The sequence below is a fragment of the Talpa occidentalis genome, unplaced genomic scaffold (genome assembly GCF_014898055.3).
Source record: "Talpa occidentalis isolate TD23 unplaced genomic scaffold, MPIMG_talOcc4v2.1 talOcc4.17, whole genome shotgun sequence".
Lineage (NCBI taxonomy): Eukaryota > Metazoa > Chordata > Mammalia > Eulipotyphla > Talpidae > Talpa > Talpa occidentalis.
The window spans coordinates 40,764,157-40,785,239 of NW_023601754.1; the positions used below are offsets into that span (position 1 = coordinate 40,764,157).

At 57.1% G+C, this 21,083-nt stretch overlaps 2 protein-coding genes and 1 long non-coding RNA gene across 7 annotated transcripts; 2 read left to right on the forward strand and 1 right to left on the reverse strand.

Annotated features, from left to right (window-relative positions):
* The first annotated feature begins 258 nt into the window (after positions 1 to 258).
* Positions 259 to 1,339, forward strand: LOC119250424 (interferon lambda-1-like). The gene is made up of 5 exons (XM_037518150.1): positions 259 to 426; positions 512 to 589; positions 832 to 975; positions 1,064 to 1,147; positions 1,241 to 1,339. The coding sequence occupies exons 1-5, from the start codon at positions 259 to 261 to the stop codon at positions 1,337 to 1,339; spliced, it is 573 nt and encodes a 190-aa protein (XP_037374047.1).
* A 7,380-nt stretch (positions 1,340 to 8,719) lies between these two features.
* Positions 8,720 to 19,834, reverse strand: LRFN1 (leucine rich repeat and fibronectin type III domain containing 1). 5 transcript variants are annotated; one of them, XM_037516531.1, is made up of 5 exons: positions 19,765 to 19,834; positions 17,297 to 17,329; positions 15,185 to 15,239; positions 13,346 to 14,787; positions 8,720 to 9,700 (listed from the first exon to the last, which is right to left on the reverse strand). In XM_037516531.1, exons 4-5 carry the CDS (start codon positions 14,749 to 14,751, stop codon positions 8,803 to 8,805), a joined length of 2,304 nt encoding a protein of 767 aa, XP_037372428.1. In that variant the 5' UTR covers positions 14,752 to 14,787; positions 15,185 to 15,239; positions 17,297 to 17,329; positions 19,765 to 19,834; the 3' UTR covers positions 8,720 to 8,802. The 5 variants fall into 5 exon arrangements, 4 of the variants coding, with proteins under 4 accessions (XP_037372428.1, XP_054553145.1, XP_054553146.1 ...); XM_054697170.1 differs by lacking the exon at positions 19,765 to 19,834 and adding an exon at positions 17,772 to 19,017; XM_054697171.1 differs by lacking the exon at positions 19,765 to 19,834 and adding an exon at positions 15,649 to 15,750 and having other exon boundaries at positions 17,297 to 19,017.
* Positions 9,630 to 11,922, forward strand: LOC119249301 (uncharacterized). Its single transcript, XR_005126125.1, has 3 exons — positions 9,630 to 9,676; positions 10,598 to 10,707; positions 11,548 to 11,922. It is a non-coding gene; the product is annotated as an uncharacterized LOC119249301 (long non-coding RNA).
* Positions 19,835 to 21,083: the final 1,249 nt, after the last annotated feature.

Sequence of the window (21,083 nt, forward strand, 5' to 3'; positions counted from 1 at the left end):
AAGTCCCAGGGAGTTGCCAGCTGGGCTCAGGGACGACTCAGGTTCCCTTCCGAAATGGAAATTTAATTTCACTTTCCTTTCCCACATAACTCCGGACTTACCTGGCTGCAGTCACACCTGTGAGCTCATCTCGAATAGCAGGTGGAGCTTGGGAATTCCTTTTGCCTTTTCGCTTTACGTACATCAGAGGCTCAGAGGCTCGCTCAGCGTGGTTAAAAAGCCCAGCCATGCCATCGGGAAAGCAGGTACCGCTTGACCATGGCTTATGTCTGGATCCTCATGCTCGTGACTGCTCTGGCTTCAGCCAGAGCGGGTCCTGTCCCCACTTCCAAGCCCGTTACCACCAAAAGGAGCTGTGACTTTGGCAGATTCAATTCTCTGTCGCCCAGGGAGGTGACAGCCTTCAGGAGAGCCAAGGATGCTTTGGTAAGTCCATGTTGTTGGCTAGCCCCTCCCTTCCTGCTGTGGCCAAGCTCCCTCCTGCTGGGCTGACCTGGCCATTGTTCTGCAGGAAGAGAGGCTGCTGCTGAGGGACTGCAACTGCAGCTCCCGCCCCTTCCCCAGGACCAGGGACCTGAGGCAGCTGCAGGTGAGCTGGGAGAGCCGGGCGCCCCGCCCTCGCCTGGCCCCTACCCTGGCTCCTTGGTGCCCCTAACCCAGCCTTCCCACTAGTCCCTCTCTGCCTGCCCGCCCTGCACCCCCTGCCCCTCACCCACACATGGCCAAGCCCTCTAAGCTGTCCCCCGACTTTCACCCTTATCTGCCCCTGGCCCTGTCCTGCTCACCTGAGCTCTGCACCTCACCACCCACTCGCTTGTGTCCCCTGGTGAGGTGTGGGAGCGCCCCGTGGCCTTGGAGGCCGAGGTGGCCCTGACACTGAAGGTCCTGGGCAATGTGACTGGCTCCTCCCTGGAGGCCGTCCTGGACCAGCCCCTGGGCACGCTGCACTACATCCACTTGGAGCTCCAGACCTGCGTGAGTGCTGGGGACTATGGCCTGGCTCTGGGACTAGGGACCTCACTCCTGGCCCATACCCACCTCACACCCCCTCCTGTGCCCGCAGCTCTCAGCTCAGCCCGCAGCAGGCACCCGGCCCCGAGGCCACCTCCACCACTGGCTGCACCGGCTCCGGGAGGCCCAGAAGAAGGTGAGTGGTTCAGAAGGCACAGGATGATTGAGCCCTGGGTGAGGGAGGAGAGGCACCAGGACGATGGAAGACCCTCTCAAATCTCTCTCTCAGGAGTCTCCAGAGTGCCTCCTGGCGTCTGTCACCTTCAACCTCTTCCACCTCCTCAAAAAGGACCTAAACTGTGTTGCCATTGGAGACCAGTGCATCTGAGAACTTGCCCCCCCCCAGCCCTCGACAGTGCCAGACCTTATTTATGCACTAAGCCCCATCCAGCCTTAACTTATTTCCCTCACCCTTTATTTATGGATCTGTAGCTCTCAGGCCCCAAAGAAAGATTTATTTTTCTACTTTTATACAATTTGCACAAATAAATAATAAGAAATTGGACCATTCTGTGATAGGTGAATCCTTGAGTGTGTGTGTACGAATGTGAGTTTGTGACCAAATGTGGATGTCTGTGGCGTGGACAAAATCCTCAGGAGGTTGTGTATTTGTGTGCCTGACCCGACTGTCACTGAAGGTGCATCTCGGGGCGTATCCGTGGCCATGTGTGTATAAACGCGTGTGTCTATACGCAGCTGTTTATGTGATGTCATGTGAACTGCACATCTCTCTGGCTCCTTGTACTGATGTGTATCTTTTTTTTTAATTAATTAATTAATTTATATAAGCACTGGGTACAGTCAGAAGCGCGGGAGGGTGAGAGAATTCACCATAGTCAGAGTGGAGAACAGAGCAGGCAGTGACAAAGTACACTGCTGAGAGGAGCAGCGGGCGGCAGGAGAGGTCTGTGCGCCATGTGGGACCCTCCTCTGTGGCCGGGGAGCAGCCGGGGATCGAACCGGCGCTGCAGAGGCTGCGGGCAGCTTCGCAACCCAGCGCTCAACCGCTGCGCCACCGGGGAGGCCCCTGATGTTTATCTCTTGATGATAAATACATCCTGAGAAATGCATGATTAGGCACGTTCATCATTTTGCAAAAGTCATAGAGCACAATTCCCCAAACCTAGAAAGTAGAGCCAGGCTAGGTGGAGCGAACGCCATCAGGCCCACAGCCCATCCTGTGTAGGTCATGACTTAGATACCCAGAATAGAGGGAGTCTACCTCAATCAAGAGGTTTTATCCTGTAGTAATAATCAGAAACCCAATTCAAATAGGTAAAACAAAATGTGTTTAGGGCCTACCCCGGTGGCACAGAGGTTGAGCGCTGGGCTGCAAAGCTGCCCTCAGCCTCTGCAGCGCCAGTTTGATCCCGGCCACCAGCAAGGGTCCCACATGGCACGCAGACCTCTCCTGCCGTGCCCGCTGCTCACCTCAGCAGTGTATTTCGTCAGTCTGCCTGTTCTGCTCCCCTCTCTGGCTCTGGTGAATGCTCTCACCCTCCCGCACTTATGACTGTACCCAGTGCTTGTATAAATAGATAAATCTTTAAAAAAAAATGTGTTTATCCACAAAAAGTCAGTAGTCAGGACAGTTCTAGAACTGGCTCATTCATTCATTCATTCATTCATATATGTAGTAATGTGAGAAGCAAGTCCTTGCCCATTTCTGTTGACTGATTCTCACTCTGCTACCTCATGGTCTCAAGACAGCAGCTGCAGCTCCAGCAGTCACACCAGAACATAACCCCAAGGCACAACAAGCTAACCGATCTGAATGGAGTTAAACAGCAACGATTTTATTAAGCTCCCGCATTCTGTGGGCCACTAAGTTAGACAAGTATGGAGCCTCTGCTCCACAATATGGGACCTTGATTCTCCTTCCATGGTTCTTAAAAGCAAGGAAAATCAGTTCTGAGAACTGATTAGATTGGAAGGGAACTAGCTCAAATTCAGCCAAACCCAAGTCTAAGCCAGTCACTGGCCAGGAAGATGTAATCACAAAGATTAGTCAGACTTGATTCATCCCTGAGGCTGCGGAGGATCCCAATCCTGAAAAAAAATGCCCCAAGGAAGACACTTGGTGCTTTACTGCAGGTAGGAGCTGAGTTAGACAGCTAGGTAGCAGCCTAAAATGGCATAGAGATTGTGTATCCATGCAGGACTGATATCCAGTGGGTCTCCAAAGGGTAGTACTGCTTATGCTTTTAAAATATTGAGATGCTTTTATACCAGTTTGGCAAATTGCTAATAGCCAGAGAACTTCCTCAATTCAGGAACAAAAGAATTAGCACCTAATTGGGGGGTGGGGTGGGTGTATATTCAGGATCAGCTCCAAAAAGTGCTCAGCATACCGTGGTTAACTCATTCACTGGCACCCCCAGTGCAAGAATGATAGGTGTGGCTTTAAAAAGTGGGGGGGGCCTCCCCAGTGGCTCAAGGGGTTAAGTCTCAGCAATATGAAGCTATCCACAGCCACTGCAGTATGAGTTTGAACCCCACCCAGGGATCTGACCCACATGGCGCAGCAGACCTCTCCTGTCTCCCCACTGCTCCCCTCAGCAGTGTATTTCAGTACATCTGCCTATTCTTCTTCCCACTCTGTCTCTAGTGAATCCTCTCACCCTCCTGCACCTCTGGCCTACACCCCAGCTTATGATTGCATAAATAAATCTTAAAAAAAAAAGGGGGCCATAGGTTCTGACATTCCCCCCAAGAGGTAGAGTGCGTGTTACCCTCTCATTGAAACTTAACTTGACTTCTTCAACTCAGTAGAGCAGAGAGCAAGGCAAGTCAAGTGCAGGGGGGGACTTCCACACCATGTCCCTCTGGCTCTCTGAGAAAGCGCCATCTCAAGACATGGCCTCTTGCAACCTGATCTCCAGGCTGCAAGAACTCCCGGCCACATGGAGAGGCCACGTGGACACTCTCCTGTGGACAGTCCCAGTGGAGCTCAGGAGCTGCAAAACTCAGCTTCACAGTCAATCCGGCTCACACACGTGAGTGAAGAAGTGTCCAGACGATCCCCACCCCACCTTGCTGAGATCAGGTTCTTCATCCACACAATCTGGGTGCATCCTAAAATCATTTATTTTGTTTGATGCCATTTAGTTTGCTTCTCATATGAAGCACTAGATCATTGGGACAGTGTGACAGCCACTGGTCCATCATAAGCCGTTGGGGACATGTATCCCAAGAAACATGTTACCCAGAGGAAGCTCCTTAAGGTTCTGAATGACTGAGTTTGGGGCACATTACAGGAGTTTCAGAATCATTTCCATCATCTTCTCAATCTCACTCCTTTGCATTCTCAAAGAGGGGAGGGCTGGCCTGCAGCCACCACTAGCATAGCCTCCCCCCTACCACCACTATTTATACAGCTTGTAAGTGACAGGACACCAGTTTGGGGGTTGAGGGGAAGCAAGGTACCCAGGGCAGGGTATGAATTTCTTCCCCCCGCCCCCACTGCCCAATACCAAGTGCCCAAAACCTGCTTTTAGAAGACTAAAGGGCTTCTTAAATGGGTTTGTTTATGTAAAGAATTGAAAATAATTCTTGGCAAAGGTCAAGTCCCATATATGTGTTTACTGCTATTACTGTTACTGTTTTAGAATTTTTTCTTCCCTGAAACAACTTGTCCCTTCCTGTTTAGTTCATTGGGATGAGGATGTGAGACCTGGAGCTGTGGTGGCCATTTTGTGACCATGAAGCAACAAGTTTAGAATATGAAGTTCTTCTAAGAAAGGTGGAACAAAAGTAGAAACTGGTCCTTGGTGGGTTGGATTCTTATTAATAAGCTGTTGCACAAAACCCCAACAGCCCTAACTCCTGACTTGTTAAAGAACCAGATGACTTCAGTCATGTTAATTGAGTTTTCTATTTCCTGTAGCAAAATGTACCCTCATAAATCCATGTCTGTCTGCCCACCACACAACCCAGAGAAGATGGTTTATTCATTTTTAATAATAAAAATTTGAATCAGATAAGACAGGTCTGATTTCAGGCTTAGGACGCTCTTCAATATGAGTGATGTAATGGAAATAAGGTTGCAAACTTCTGCTAAAGTCAAGAAAAACAAAAGAAATTTGCTGTTTTGTTGTCACCCACCCTGGTAAAGCACCTCTCTTTTCCTTTGGGGAATGAGCTCCTCATTCCATTGGACATGTGACTCTGGATTGTTCAGTCAGAGCACAGTGACAAGCCTTCCCTGTCCTCCCCCTTGACAGCCTTTGCGCAAGCTGCTCCCCTTGCTTGGAATGTGCCCCACGGTTCCCCAGCCACCACAATAGCTTCACCTGCCTGATTCCCACTCATCCCCGATGTCTCAGCAAATATCACCGCCTCCAAAATTCCTTCTGAGTGATACACTGGGGTTTCCGTTGCTTTCATAAACCCATCAAACTTTGCCATCCTACCTTTTCGGTGACTACTCAGGTTCAACCACATGAAATTGCCCATTTTCTATCCCTTCTGACCTAAAAAAAACCTGGCAATTTCGTATAGTTCAACCTAATCTTTTAGCTGTCTCTTCTCCCTGCTACCCCCAGTGCCATGTGACCTGACATATGCCCCCGACCTGGCCAATAAATGAAACACCAATAAAGCTTTCCATTCCCTTGGATGCCACCATGGTGCAGGGATGGCATGTGACCCCAGTCCAGCCAATCAGAGCCCTTGCCCGGAATTTCTTCATTTAGGGCTGGGGTATATTTAGGACTTGGTATACTTTGCCTGTGGGCTATGGTGCAGGAAGGACCAAGTCTGTGTTTGTAAATAAATGACCATTTAGCCCACCTTGGCGGTTCCAAGGTATGACTCTGAGCTGAAATAAGCAGAGCAAAGAGTGGGAAGAATGTCTTGGTGGAGTCGAGTCTGGGGCCTGTCTCAGAACTTGAGGCCAAGTTCTAGGGAATTTCACCTTTGTCTGTCTTGCACCTTCCACAGCCAACAAATGCCTGTTTTTTTATGCCTAAACCAGTTAAGCTGAGTTCCTATCACTTGCTACTGAAAGAATCTGACTAATACCCACCCCTGAACCTCCTCTTTTTAACAGATTTATTTATTTATGCATAGAAGAGCTGTAGTACAGACCAGAGGTGTGATGGGGTGAGAGGATACACCAGAGACAGAGTGGGGAGCAGAACAGGCAGAAGGACCAAAGTACACTGCTGAGGGGAGCAGCGGGTGGCAGGAGAGGTCTGCTGTGCCATGTGGGTAGCTCCCTGGCTGGGGATCAAACTCATGCTGCTGTGCCTGCAGATAGCTTCATAATGCTGAGACTTAACCCCTTGTGCCACCAGGGAGGCCCCTCCCGAACCTCAGGGTGGGGCCAGCAGCTCCTAGGGCCTCCTGTCTCCTGTACCATGTGCGTGTCTGAGCGCCATGAGGGGAGGGGCTGGTCTGTCTTGTCACTACTTCCCATAGCACCGTTCTGCTCACCAAACTCTGATCATTCACCGGCTTCTTTACCGTCTCCCACTTGAGAATAGCAGCTCCTTGGGGCAAGGGGTTCTTGTTTCTGTTTTGCTTACTCACTGCTGTATCCTCTGCTCCAGAGAGTTTACTGAGAGAATCAGAGACAACAGTTAGGTGCACAGGATTTGGAGGGAGTAAACTTGACCGGCTGTGTGATCTTGGGCAGGCACTTTAGCCTCTCTGAACTTGCTTCCTGATCTAGAAAGGTGGGCGCAGAGCGATAAACAGTTGGCTGCAAGGTATAAACGCAATCATGCTTGCTATTTGAGTAACTCCATTTTGTGTTACATACACGGGCTGGGTTGCATGTTCTCTACTCGTGCATCAGGGAGGGTTTGTAAGCACAGGGCCTGGCATGTGGGAAGCTCTCAGCGCCGGGAGTCGTGATGACTGATGGGGAAGTGTGGCTGGTCTGCTGGGTGAGGGAGCCGACCGGGCCTGTGATTCTCCAGTGCCTCTGTCCTTGCCGCCTCCCACCCTATCTGCCCAGATCCATCCCCCTCCCTCCTGCTCAGTTGCTATTTCTGTCTTTCTCTCCTCCTCCCCAGGCCTCAGGGGGCACTAGCTGGCAGGAAGCCTTCCTCCTTCTTCCTCAGGATCAGGAAGGACTTTCACTGCAGGGACCCCTGCTAGAGCTGGGGCACCCCCTCCACCCCCCTCCACCCCCCATCCACAATCCTGTCTCACCTGAGAAGCTCCTCTCCCCACACCTTCCTTCATGCCCACAGCTTGCCCCTTCTCCACCTAGGCGGAGACCAGACAGAGTGACCAATGAGCGCTTTCCCTCTCCCACCCTGTCCCCAGGCTGCTCCCGAGACCCTTGCTGGGCTAAGGCCCCTGGGGCTATTCTCCAGCCCCAGATACTGACACCAGAAGCAAGGTAGTGTGGCTGAGATACAGACCCTGAGCTCTTTACCTGCTCCCTTACTGCTACACTGGGGGGCCTTAGGCAGGTGACTTCGGGGTGTCTGCTTGAGATTCCTGTCTGTAAAATGGGACCAAAGATCTTTACCTCACAGAGCTGTCTGATCTCCGAGATGAGCTGTGCTTAGCACAATGCCTGTCTGTGAAAGAACATTCCCTCACTGCTCAGCCCGAGCTGCTCTGGCGGGAGGCAGGTGGCTGCCTTTTTAAATCCCAGGGGGCCACCGCCCGCAGGATGTGACCTTGGGTATCACAATCCTCACCTGTAACGTGGGAAAACAGTTCTGATGGCCTAGGGTGGTGGTGAGAATTAAATATTTAAGTGCTTGGCACATAGTAAGCACTCACTAAATGTTAGCTCTTATCATTTTATTTTTATTATTTCCCACCTCTTAAGTCTCTCAGAGGAGAGGAGCCGGTCTGCAAGCCTCCCTGGTCCCAGTCGGCGGCCCTCCCTTCACTTAGGAATCCTCACCCCGGAATCGAGGTCGCCCGCCCTCCCCCACCCAAACACACGGACACACACAGAGGTCAGCAGGGCGGCCTCGGACACAGAAAAAAGTTTAATTCTGCTGCGGCGGAGGGTCCCGGCTCCGGTAGGGAGGGGGATTTGGTTTTGGATTTGTTCATGTGGGGCTTTATTTGAAGAAAGAGGAAGAAGTAGGGATGAGTCTGGTCCTTCTGGTGGGACCTGCCCGGGACAGTGTGTAGTGGGGAGAGGTCATCTCCAGAGACGGGGGGACTGGACGGGACGCAACACGGGGGTCGGGTGGGGGGGTCGGGGGGAGACAACGCTTTCACAGAGGCAGGGGAGACGGGTAGGGAAGGACAGAGACGTAAGACAAACGACAGAGGGCGAGACAGAAACGAACGAGGGGAACACGGAAAGGCCGACCCCAAGCCAGACCCGACGGGACCGAAGAGGTGAATAGGGTGGGGTTGGGGGCTTTGGAGGCCGCCGCGGGACAGAAGAGGATCTAGTCCAGCCAGATACAAGAAATGGGCCCCTCGCCCCTGCCCCGGGTCCCGGGCGGGGGGAGAGGGCTCGTGTCTCAGTGCTGCAGTGTCGGGGGGGCCCTGCCCCTCCCCGCGCTTCGCTGTGTAAGGCACCGGCTCCAGCGAGGTCCGCGAGCGCGCGGGGGGAGGGGCAGGAGGGGGAGGGGCTCGCGGGGGCGGGGAGCCCGGCGGCCCGCCCCCAACTCCTGGGGCGCCTCGGGGCGCAGGGAGGCGGCCTCCAGCCCCTGCCTGAGGCGGCCCCGCCCACTCCAGGGAGGCGAGGGGCGCGTCTCCCCCGGAGTGCGAGGTCTCGGCGAGGCGTTTTCTCCTCGAGTCCTGCCCCGGGTCCGGGCGGCCGGGCTTTGGTCCTCGGCCCAGGCGCCCCGGCGCCGCCCCCGCTCACACGGTGCTCTCCAGCATCCACTCGGTGCTGGTGAAGGCCAGGCGCGCCCTGGCGGAGCCCAGCCCCAGGTCTCCGTCCTCCCCGGCCGCGCCCCCTCCGGCCCCGTCCAGGTGCGGCGTGGACCGGTGGCGCTTTGTCCGGCGGGCGCGGCGCGGGTAACTGTGGCTCTGGAAGAGCGCCCCGTAGTCCCCGTCGAACGAGTAGCGCTGCTGCGGCCTCGGCCGGGCCGAGGCCCCCCCAGGAACCAGGGCTAGAGTTGGGGGCGCCGACGCTGGCGGCCCCAGCGCCCCGGAACGGCTCCTCCGAGGGCCGGCGGCCGCCGCCCGGGACTCCTCCCCCGAGGCCTCCTCCGACGGCAGCAGGCACAGCGAGGTGACCGAGCCGCCCAGGGAGCGTCCCAGGGCCGCCTCTGGCTCCACGGAGGCCATTTCGGCCGCTGTGGCCTTCGCCTCGACGGCCACCGCGGCGGCCGGCGACACCTCGCGCAGCGCCTCGTAGCGGTCCTGCGCGGGGGCCTGCGGGGCGCCCGCACCCCCGTTCGTCTGCGAGCACACGTGGCTGACCCGCGGCGGGGAGCGGGAGGCGCCCTTGACGCGCCGGGAGTCCCCGTCGCCGTAGACCTTGTAGCGGATCATGAGCAGCACGATGAAGACGAGGACCGAGGCGACTATGACGCCCCCGATGGCGATGATCATGGTGCCGCCCAAGAAGTGGGCCCTCAGAGGCCGGCAGGGCGCCGGATCCCCCGCGGTGGTAAACTGCACGCAGCCCACCACTCGCGTGGCCGGCAGCGCGGTCGCCCCGTCGTCGTAGACGGCCAGGACACACAGGTCGTAGGCGCGGCCCGCCGCCAGGTCATTCACCAGGAAGGTCTGGCTGGTGGATGGGATCATCCTGCAGGAGGGGCGGGGTCGGCGTGGGTTAGCGCCACTCTGAAACACGCCCTTCACTCGCATGTCCCACGCATGCATTGGGATCACAAGGACCAAACTAGGAATCCCCACCATGATCTCACCCCCTAGTGGACAGCAGCGGACGTTCAAGAGACAGTGCCCGCCCTTGCAGGATCCTAGCTCCACACCATGCCCCTCTTCTGTGTGCCTCCCCCCTAGCCCCCACCTACCTCCTGCCTTTCCCAGCAGTTATTAGGACATCTGCATTCACATTCCCTCAGGGCATAGGCCCTGCCCTCAAGGGACATCCCCCAAGCAGTGTGCCATTCATGCTGTCTGATGCATGCATTTCCACCCTTTCCAGGACACCCCATACCACACCCCTTTATCCAGTCCCCACCCTCACTCAAGTAGACACAGGTGAACTTACAGCACCCGCCTTAGTTCTATGGGGACAATGGAGGTGCTCCTAGCTCTGTCTTCCATCCTTGCCCTTACAAGGCAAACAAGATACAGATCTCCTCCCCCCCCCCCCCATCTGCTTGTCCCATCTTTGGGTAAATACATCTCCTCACTGAAGCTGTCTTCTGGGACAATTTCTAAGTCCCGGGACTACAAATTCCCACCCACTAAGGGGCCATGGCTACAGGCCACTCGCTTTATGATTGGGGATGGGTAGCATCAAAGCCATACCCCGTAAGGACTGGAGATGGTTCTCCAACTGTTCTCAGGACCATGTCCACTCTTTGTATGTCCTGCTCCTTGTCCAGACATCAGAAGCCACCACTCTGTGTGCACGCCCTGCCCTAGACTGCCTGAAATCATACCTCCTGGTCAGTTTCATCCATCATTGAGCCACGCAAATATAGCCAAGCTGGCAGCCCTCTTCTTCCTGTAGGTCCCTGGGCTCAAATGAGGGGCAATGTAGGAAAGTGGTGAAGTTGACAATGTGTGGGAGCCAGAGAGCTTGAGTTTCTCCTCTGCTCCTTGCTTGCTCTGTGACCTCTGGTAAGTTTCTTAACCTCTCTGTGCCTCATTTCCCCCCAAACAGGAATATTCAGGCCTCCTGCATCATAGAGATGGTGTGAAGTGTGAATGAGTTAACATGCCCAAAGTTGGCGTTTAATAATTCATTATTAGCTTGTTTCTCGCCCAGTGCAGCCCTCGCTGTGGCTAGCGTTCTCCTGCTGGTTGCACCCCCACCCCCCCCACCCCACCCCCACCCCACCCCACCTCACCCCACCTCAGTGTATAAGAGCATCCCCACGGGGCCCAGCCCTCTTCTGTGGGCACATCCCTTCTACGTTGGCCATGTTCAGTCCTGGCTAACCTGGGGCTGCCATTTCCACATGGATTAGCATGCCCAGCACTCTAGCTCACAAGCTCTGCTCTCCTGCCAAGCTCTTAGTGGGTCACCAGAGACAAGGACTGCCTGCTCATCTGCGTGGGATGTGCAGCAGGAGCTCCGCCTCCTCAGAGAGGCCACACCCTCCTCCCCACAGCCTCTGAACTCCCAGAAGCCTCACCTTCCCTCCCACCAGGACACCTCTGGTCCTGAAGCCCACCTCCAAGAGCCACCCTCCAACCAAAGCCTTCAGTTAAGGGCCCCGCCCCCTCATAAAGACCCAGCCACTTCTCTGACTCTCCCCCTGCCTGCCAGTTCAGACCACTGCCACCCACCCCGTCCAATCTTGGACACACTCTTCCCCTCAGCTCCCCTTTCAGAAAGCCTAGGCTTCCTCTTCTCCCTCCCCGCAAATAACCAGTTGCTAGGGATCCCCCTCTTTTCAAGGACAGAGGCTGGTTCCTTAAGAAAGGTTGAGCCCATGTGTCTCTAATTGGCTGCAGGACCCAAGCAAGAGGCAGAGCAGCCTTCTGGTTGGATGTCCCCTCCGCCCATGGCAGCAGTGAGGAAGTTAACCCCTGCAGCGCCACAGCTCAGGAGTCTGCAGTGGGGGACAGAGGACCAGCACTGTGGCTCTCTGGGGAAGGGAAGAGACCCGGGATCCTTTGCCCAGCTTGGGAGAGAGCACCATCAACATCTGCATGCAGGGTCTGAGGCCCACCCCAACATGTAGAAGCCATGGGTTACAGAGAGAAGGAAAGAAAGAAACAGGTGGAAAGTCACAGAAACCAAGAGTTATCTACAGAAATGTCTTAACCATGTCCCTTCATCCCTGCCAGGCAAACAGTAGGTGCTCAATACATGGGTGTTCAGTGTAAAAAAGGGCAGGATTAGGAGTTGGAAGGGTAAAGGACTGGAATCCCGGCTCTGCCACTTTTTATGTGACCTTGGGCAAGTGACTCTCCTCACACTGAACCTCAGTTTCCCTGTCTGTAAAATGGGAGGGAGGGTTGTCATTGCTTCGTAGCCAAGTTGGGAAGGTCAAGTGAGGTTGTATCCTTGGGAGTACCTTGTGAAGGTGTTTGTTTTGTTCATGTGTTTGCCATACTGTTCGCTAGACTAGGCCTGTGTCTCATCTATCTCAGAAGGTCCAGGGCCCAGCCTGGACTCTGGCATGCAGTAGGCACTTACAGTGTGGTTGCTGGCCAGAATGGAATAGAGAAGAAAACGAGGATGACAAAGACTAGGAAAAAGAGAGGCATTTACTCATCCAAACCCAAAATAGGGTTTTGCCAGGCCTGTGGCCAAGAGGACGCTGGGAGATGGGGAGATGGAGGCCAGGAGGCCTGTTCTCCATGAAGGTCTGAGCAGCCCCACGAACTGGGGCTCCCGGTAGGTAGGGAAATGGCTCTGGCTCCTCTGACATCCCCAAGTGAAGCCAAGCACAGGAGTAAGCATTCAGCAGGTGCTCTACCGTGAGCAGGTAGGAGGCAGAGAGAGGGAGAAGGACCATTTATCAGATGCCCCCCAAGTGCCAGGTCTGTGGCTGTGAGCCATACTCAAAAAAAAAAAAAGACTGTGCTGGACCAACAGCCCAAGGCCAAGGTAATAATTCATCATGTAATGATCTGCCTGCTCCTGCTGGGCTGGGAGCTCGGTGAGGGCAGGGACTGGTCTCTTGGTCTCCCTGTGCCCCCAGCGCCCAGCTCAGCCTCTGCTCACAGCAGCCTGGTGAGGGCAGTAGAGGGAAAGCAGAGACCGAGGAGAGAGGGGGAGTCATAGGGGTGACGGGAGGAAGGGACCCTTTAATGTCTGTCCACAGCATACAGCTCTGTCTGTACCAGGGTGGTGGGGGGGTGGGAAGAATATATATTTCCTCATACTTTCTGTTCTGTTTTCATAATGTACCCAATGGGTTGCTGCAGGAGGCTGGCATGTAATTTATAAATATAAATGTCCTGTTAGGATATGCATGTGATTCCTGCCCCACAATGTCAAACAGACAAGTTAATACAGTCAGACACCTCTGGCAGCGGTGAGGTAGACCAGAAGCCCCATGACAGGGGCTGGGTGGGGGTGGGGCTGGTGCTGGGCTCGCCACTGTCCTCATCACCGTGGAGGTGATCAAGGAATGAAAGACAGAAACAAACAGTGGGAAAGGAATAGGGGCCAGAACAGGAGCCAGAAGGAGGGCAGGAGACGGCTAAGTCTGCATGTCCCTCCAGAACCCAACCCAGCCCCGGGCGTGGGCAGATGGGAGGGCCCCGGGCTTGGAGGAGGCCCCGGGCCCGCCGCACCCACCTGTAGACGAGGGAGTCGTCGGCGGAGCTGTTGTACTGGACCTGGTACATGCGGATGCCCGGCACGGGCCTCTGCGCCGGCCAGCGGATGAGCACGGAGTTCGACGTGAGCTCGGCTGCCACAAGCCGGCGCTCGGCAGCCGATTCATTGGCACCAGGTCGGCCGGGCGTGGCGATGTCGGAGGAGCCGGGCTCGGTCAGGGGCGGCGGGGCGGCCGGCGGGGGCGCCATGAGCGGCAAAGGCACCACGCACACTTCCACCGGGGCCGTGGCTTCCCCCGCGGCGTTGGAGGCGATGCAGGTGAAGGTGCCGCTGTCCCGCAAGGTGGTGATGGTCACATCCAGCGTCCCATCCCCCCGGACCCGGGTCCGGCTGGAGTTCCCCAGCAACCGCCCGTCCGGGGCCACCCAGTGCACCACCGGCTCGGGGTCACCCACCGCGCGGCACCGCAGGCTGACGGCCTGGCCCTCCACCACCAAGGCCCGGCCGCCCGCCTGCCGCGTGATGAGCGGGGGTTCGCACAGGAACTCCTCCTCGGGGATGGACCAGAAGTAGCGGTCGGTGAGGTGCTCGGGGGTGGCGCACGTCTCCAGGTCGTCCTCCCTGGTCAGCCGCCGCAGCCAGAGCAGCTCGCAGTTGCAGTGCAGAGGGTTCCCGCCGAAGCTGACCGTGAGCGGCGTGGGCGGCTTGGGCCCGGGGCCTTGGGACCTCAGAAAAAGCCCATCGGGGGGCAGTTTATGGAGGCGGTTGGAGGTCATGTCCAGGCGGACCAGTTTGTGAAGTTGCACGAAGGTGCCTTCGGCGATGTGGTCTATAAGGTTGTGATCCAGCGTGAGGGTGTTCAGGTTCACCATCTGGCCCACGGCCTCCCACGGCAGGGCCTCCAGGTTGTTGTAGGACAGATCCAGGTCCTCCACGGTGGACAGGAAGGCGTCGAAGGCGGCCGGCTCCACGCGGCGGATCTGGTTGTTGCCGAGGATCAGGTGCCGGAGGTTGCCCAGGCCGCGCAGCTGGTCGCCGCGCACCTCGGCCAGGCGGTTGCTGTCGAGGTGCAGGGCGCGCAGGGCGCGGAGGTCGGCGAAGGCGCCGGCCGCCACCTGGCCGATGGTGTTCCGGGAGAGGGTGAGGTGCACCAGGCTGGTCATGTTGGCGAAGTCTCGGCGGCGGACCGCCGCGATGAAGTTGTCGGTGAGCCGCAGCTCCACCACGCGCCGGTCAATGGCCGGCGGCACGAAGAGCAAGCCGGTCTTGGCACACAACATGGTCAGCGTGGGTGCCACATTCTGGCAGATGCAGCGGCCGGGGCAGGGCTGGCCACGAGATGCCCCTGCCCAGAGAAGCAGCAGAAAGGGCAGGGCAGCAGGCGGTGGCGAGAGGAGCGCGAAGGAGCAGGAGCCGGGAGCCATGGTGCTGTGAGGAGGCGGATCGGTGGGCAGTGAGATCTGCGGCGGAAGGGGACAGGTTACCCAGGCGCAGGGCTTGACCGCCACCCTGGCGGCCCTGGGATGGCCTGCGAGGAGCCCGGCCTGGCCAGATCCCTCCCTTCCCAACAACCAGGTCCTCCAGGGCAGTGACAGAACTAGTCACCAGCTCGCATGCGCACCTTGTTAATAACTATTTCCATGCTGGTTGGTAAATTACCCCTGTCCCACCCCAAGTGTCCTAACCCCACCCTGCCCCTCCTTTAGGTGCTCCCAGAACTCCCCTGGTCCCCCCCCCCGACCCCACCCAGAGGAGTGTCCCCTGACCCAGCCTGAACTTTCCACTACCTATTAAATATGTAAGGCGGGGATTTCAAAGTCATACTCCCTGGGTGCAGCCTCCAGCGCTGACACTTACTAGCTGTGTGACCTCGGGCAAGTGTCTGAACCTCTCTGAATCTCGGTTTCTTCATCTGTAAAATGGAGATAAAAACAGGCCTTACCTCTGTGAGAATGAAATGGATTCATAAGCATGGTGTCCTTAGAGCACCGCCTGGCTTCGGTCAATACATGTTAGTCATCATACTCATCTGTCCAGTATAGGCCAGGCACAGAAATGTGCACTATGATTAAGAGCAAAGGCTTTGAAATCAAACAGACTCGGGTTCATGCCCTGACTCCCCCACTGGCTTGTTCCGTGACCCTATACCAATTCCCTGATTTGTCAAAATGGGATGATAGCTGCATCATCTTCATCTGGCTGTTACAAGGGTGCAGTGGGGTTGGTCATGGGGGCCACTGAACACAGGACCCAGCACATTGCAAGCATCCAATAAATGTTAAGGGTAACACCACCCCTCCCCACCCCACCCCCACACACACCTTGGGCAGTGGCAGGAGCTGGAAGATGGAGAGACTGAGAAAAGCACTTTGGTCTCGCTCTTAGTCTTGGGACATCCTCTGAGCCAAGTTTCATCCTAGGCCCTGCTGAGCGCCCAAGCAGGAGGCAGACTTTTGTGCTCACTTCAGTGGGTACACAAGGCCCCATACAAGCCAACACACACACACACACACACACACACTCATGCTCTGTGCTCCAGGCAAAGCCTTCCGGTGGGGATTCCCCGCGCGGCTGCTGCAACCCACGACATGTCAGCTCCCATCACAACACAGGGTGGGTGGGGGGTGAAGAGGAAAGGATGGGAAGGGGGCATCCCCCGAAATGGTTCTCATCCCACCCCACCTTGTACCCCAGTCCCTGCTGGAGCATCTCCAGGGAATCTGCAGTTTGGGTCTATGGCCTGATATGGCCCTGACCCTTCAGCCTCGGGGAGGGGGGGCCAGGAGAACTGGAGAGAGGGGTGCAGAGACAGGGAGAGACCAGGGGGAGGGAGAGAGGACGGACTGGCAGAAAAGCAGGTTCAGAGAGAGACAGACAGACAGACAAAGAGACAAAGGAAAAGTCTGAAAGAAAGGTGGCGAGAGAATAAAAGCAAAGAGAAGAGACGCACAGGAAAGAGATGGAGACAGATGGAGGTGAGAAGAGAGATGGGGAGACACGGAGAAAGAGCTAGACTGAGGGCAAGAGTGTCTGAGCTGAGGAGAATGGAGGGTCAAAAGGTCCCCCTCACTGCAGGGCTGCCCTGCACACATACATTTGTCTTTTGCTCCCTCGAGCATGTGCTCTGTACTAGGCAGAAGGGCCTGGGCTGGGAGGCAGAACTCCTGCTCTGCACCTGCTTGACCATGGGGTCTCTCGGGCTGGAAACCCCAATCTATGAAACAGAAGCACAGGGCTTTCCCTCCCACAGCTGGAGTGGGGCTCAAGCTAAAAGAATAATAGCAAGGGAGAGTGTCAATTCATCGAGAAGCAATGAAACATGGAGGAGAAAACCTAGACAGGATCGCCAGGTTCACGCTCCAGCTCCTGGCTAAGTGTCGATGAGCAAGTGACTGCACCCGTTTGGGCCTCCGTGTGCTCATCTGCAAAATGGGGATAATGAGAGCACCCGCCTCAGAGGGTTGTTGAGGATTAAATGAGCGAATGCACTGTATCACGTTTAGAACAGTGCCTGACAGACACCATACAGTGTTAGCTACTATCATCACCATCATCATCATCATCATCATCATTAATCTATGTTTTCTCTGACTCTCTCTCAGGTCCGACCCTCAGGAAATTGTCCCACAACCGTGCGCATACACACACAACATGGTAAGTCACGTCCATGCCACTCTCCACGCAGGGTCATTTCACAAATGATGAGGGATGTCCCTCTCCCGACCCATCAAACCACCTGAGAGGTGATGGCTCCAGGTGCCACCCCCCAGGCCTCCCATGCCCTGGCTCTACCACAAGTCCGTGTCCAAACATGAAGCCTGACCTTGTCACCACCCTCCAGCACCTCGCCCCTCAGGACACGGCCAGACCCTGCAGAAACCCACTGGGGTGGGGCTCCAGGCCCCCAACTGGTCAGAGCAAGCCCAGCGGCTGCCCAGCTTTCTCCCCACCCTGACAGGCCACACTCACCTCTCTTTAGGGAGTCAGGGCCTGGGCCAGTACCTGCAAAGGAACAAAACGACCCTGTTAGTATCCTTTTGGCTCCTCTCTGGAGACCTGCCTCAGAGGCCATCCTAGCCAAGGAAGTCTCTGGAGAGATCACTCTCTCAGTCCTCTTGCTGTAGGCTCCCCATAGTCTTAGCAGGACCCAAGAAGTCATCTCAGGAAACGGGGGCGACTGGGCCTCATGACTGTTCACCCTCCCAACCCAAGACTCCAGGACTTGCCCTTTAGGTCTCCAGGCCTTCCTCACCCTGGAGTCTGGGACCCCACCCTCCTAACTCCCTCAGACTCAAGAGTTGAAGTCTTGGTCCCTTCCTGTTTCAAGACCCAGGAATCTGGCCCCCCAACCCCCTTCTCCTTCAGATCTAGAATTCTAGACTCCCAGCCTCCTCCTTTCAGAGTTCACACCCTAGCCCCCCAATTTCAAAAACCTGGACAGTACCAGAAACCGGAGGAAGGCCAGCAGTTCCCATCTTCACCATGACACTATCGTCACACCCACCTACGTGGACATGCCCAGACCCACGTGGGCCCACAACCCCAGCTCTACATCTGAACCTCCATGGACACACCGACTTCCCACACACGCCCGCCCCGGGCTCCTGGCCCAGGATGGGAACACACTTGTGTCCACGGACCCCAGGCTGGACGCAGCATAGCACAGGTCACGCCACCTGGGCCCCCATCCCAACAGGCCCAGAGGCGGGGTCAGCTTGGCACCAGGGACACGGGCACACGTGTGCATGGCACCTTGCACATGCATGTTTGCACATACACAACCCCACTCCCCAGAGATGAAGTTTAGGACACACAACATAGCAGACACACAACATAGGCGAACATATACCCTCCAGGTTAACACACCTGTACACAACCACACATGTACAACTTGACTTCCCTTGCACATTCACACAACAGAGAAACCCATGTGCCCCCTGAAGACACCCCGGTACACGCTCCTATAACAGGTATACCCTCACATGCTCACCAACACCAGGGGCACACACATACAACCTACTCACTTGCACAATCAAAGATAAACAGGTGAGGGCTCTTATATGCCCAGACACACTCATACAACTTCACAGACCCCAGGCATGGTCAGTCACGGATGCACAAATGCACACACTAGCTGTTACATACTCCACACACATACACAGAACCACAAGGGTGCACAGACACTCACAAGGCCGATACACACTCAAACACGCAGGTACAGAAAGATCCACCTTTGCACAGCCTCTCCAAGATGTTCACTCATAGTAGACACATGTTCATACAACAGCCCTGTAAGGATTTACACACTTACAGATGCACACAAAATATTGTATCACAGTAGCACAGTCAACAGATAGGCAGAGATTCACGCTCACACACAATCAGGGACATACATATCCCTCCCGGCCCTGAGGCACCTTCGCCCCACCTACTTCCCAAACCAAAGAAATCCTGATCTCTCTCCCTCCCAGAACCACCCAACCTACCCCCCACACACACCAAAGCCAGGCACAAGGCAGAACCAGAGGTCAGAGTTCAGCAGGTCGAATCTCAGGGGGTTGAGGGCCGAGTCCTAGGGCACCATTCCCAGCGATCCTCCCACCGGCAGCCCAGAGGTCCTCCCGCCCGGCCATCTGGAAGGAGGCAACTCTGGCCCCATCTGCGGGAGATCTGGTCAGTGGGGGGACTGGTTTGGGGTGGGTGGGGGAAGGCCGGGTCTGCATCCCTCTCTTCGGGACCATCTGTCCATCCCTCGGCCTCTCATCCCTCCATCTGTCCACCTACCCGCGCCCATCCCCCCCACCCAGTCACCGGGAAGGGGAAGACATGGCCGTCTCCCCCAAGGACCGCTGCGGACCCCCCCAGTTGACATGGACTGGGGAGCAGCAAACTACCCTCCCCCAAACCCACACAGAGGCCTGGACCCACAAGGTGGGGAGCCCCAGCCCCCCAGCCGGGAACCTGAGGTGGACGCACAGACACACACCCTCGGCGATGTAGCAGCCGCAGACACACACGCAAATGGACACCCCGGCGGGCACACCCGGCTCCACAGACCCTCCGGGGGACGGTCCGCCCGGACACGGGCACCCAGCGCCGCCGGCCGCGCGCACACTCGCTGGGGGGCACCAACCTGGGCACACAGCCCACGCACACACCTGCACACAGCCCCTCCGAGGGGCGCGCGGCCCCCAGACACGCGCCGGAGGGGCCGGCGCTGGGGCGCACACGGCCGGCCCCGGCCCCGCCGCCCGCACGCACCGAGGCCACACGGGCGGGCGCCGCACACCCGGCGCCGGGCACACACAGGGCCGCGCGAGCGCACGCCGGGCCCGCCGCAGCGCCGCGGACACACACTCACACGCTCGCGCGCTCACACCCGCGCTCACACCGGCGCCCCCGCCCGCCGCCGCCCGGCCGATCTGGGCCGCGCTCACCCAGCCCGGGGGGCCCGGGGCCCGGCCCCGCCGCCGCCAGCTCGCTCCGCGCCATGGTGGGGGGAGGGCCGGGGGAGGGGGCGCGGTGCCGCGGGGCCGCCTCCCGCCCGCCTCCCGCCCTCCCTCCCGCGCCGCCGCCGAGCTCCGCCCTCCGCGCCGCCCGCCGCCCGAGCCCCGCCGCGGCCGCCGCCGCAAGGGGGGAGGGGGCCGATCCGAGGGGCCGGGCGGGGCGGTCTGGCACCCCGACCCCCGCCCCGGGCCGCCGGCGACCCCTCTCCGCTGCGGAGCCGTCGGCCCGCCCCCCACCCCTCCCCAGCCCCACCTCCAGCCCTGCCGGCTTCCCCAGGGACCCCCCCAGACCACGCCCCGCCTGGCCTGGGGACCCCGGATCTCCGGGCTCTGTACCCAGGGGGATCTCAGATCATGCCTTACCTCCTGCGAGGACCCAAGTCATCTTCCACAGCTACCCAGGACCACAAATCATGTCCTACTCTCCTTGGTGACCTCAGACTCTGCCCCACACCCCAGCAGGGACCCCAGATCGTGCACCCCCAATCCAGAGGTATCTCAGGCCATGTCCCTGCATCCAAGGGGATCCAGAGCATACCCATCAGGGGTGTGAAATCACACCCCAACATTCGGGTAGACCCCAGACCACACCCTATCCCTGAGGAACCCCAGATCATACCTCAACATCCAGAGAAAACCCAGACTATGTGTCAACATCCAGGGAGACTCCAGATCATGTCTTACTGCCTTTGGGGACCCAGATCATGTCCTACAGCCACCCAGGGCCACATGCCATATGCCACTCCTTCTTGGGAAACCCCAGCCATGTCCTTTGACCCTCCAAGACCTGAAGCCATTCCCTGACCCCTAACAGAGACCAGAGACTCCAAACCATGTCTAACTTCTAGACATAGGCCCAAATAATGTCGTTTATCCCCATGGGAGAGCCTAAACTTTCCCCACTGCCCCCATTACACCCCAGAGCATCATCCCTCCAAAGCATCCCTTGGTTTCCAGAAACTCTGCTTTGTCCCAGATTCTGCCCCAGCCTCTACCCTCTTTCTCTCTATCAGACCCTGCCCCCTTCCATGCGCTTTCCATGGAGCCCCAAATTCCTTGCCCCTTCTTATTCAAAATACTTTGCCTAACTGCTACCCATTTTGGATCCCAGTGTTTTCAAATCTCTTCTCCCCCAAACCCCTCCCCTAGATTCTTCCTAGCCATATCATCACACCAAGTCAGCCCTGCCCGACCCCCATCAAGGGCACCCCTGCAGAGCCCTTCCCTGGTGAACCCTGAGCCCACTCATA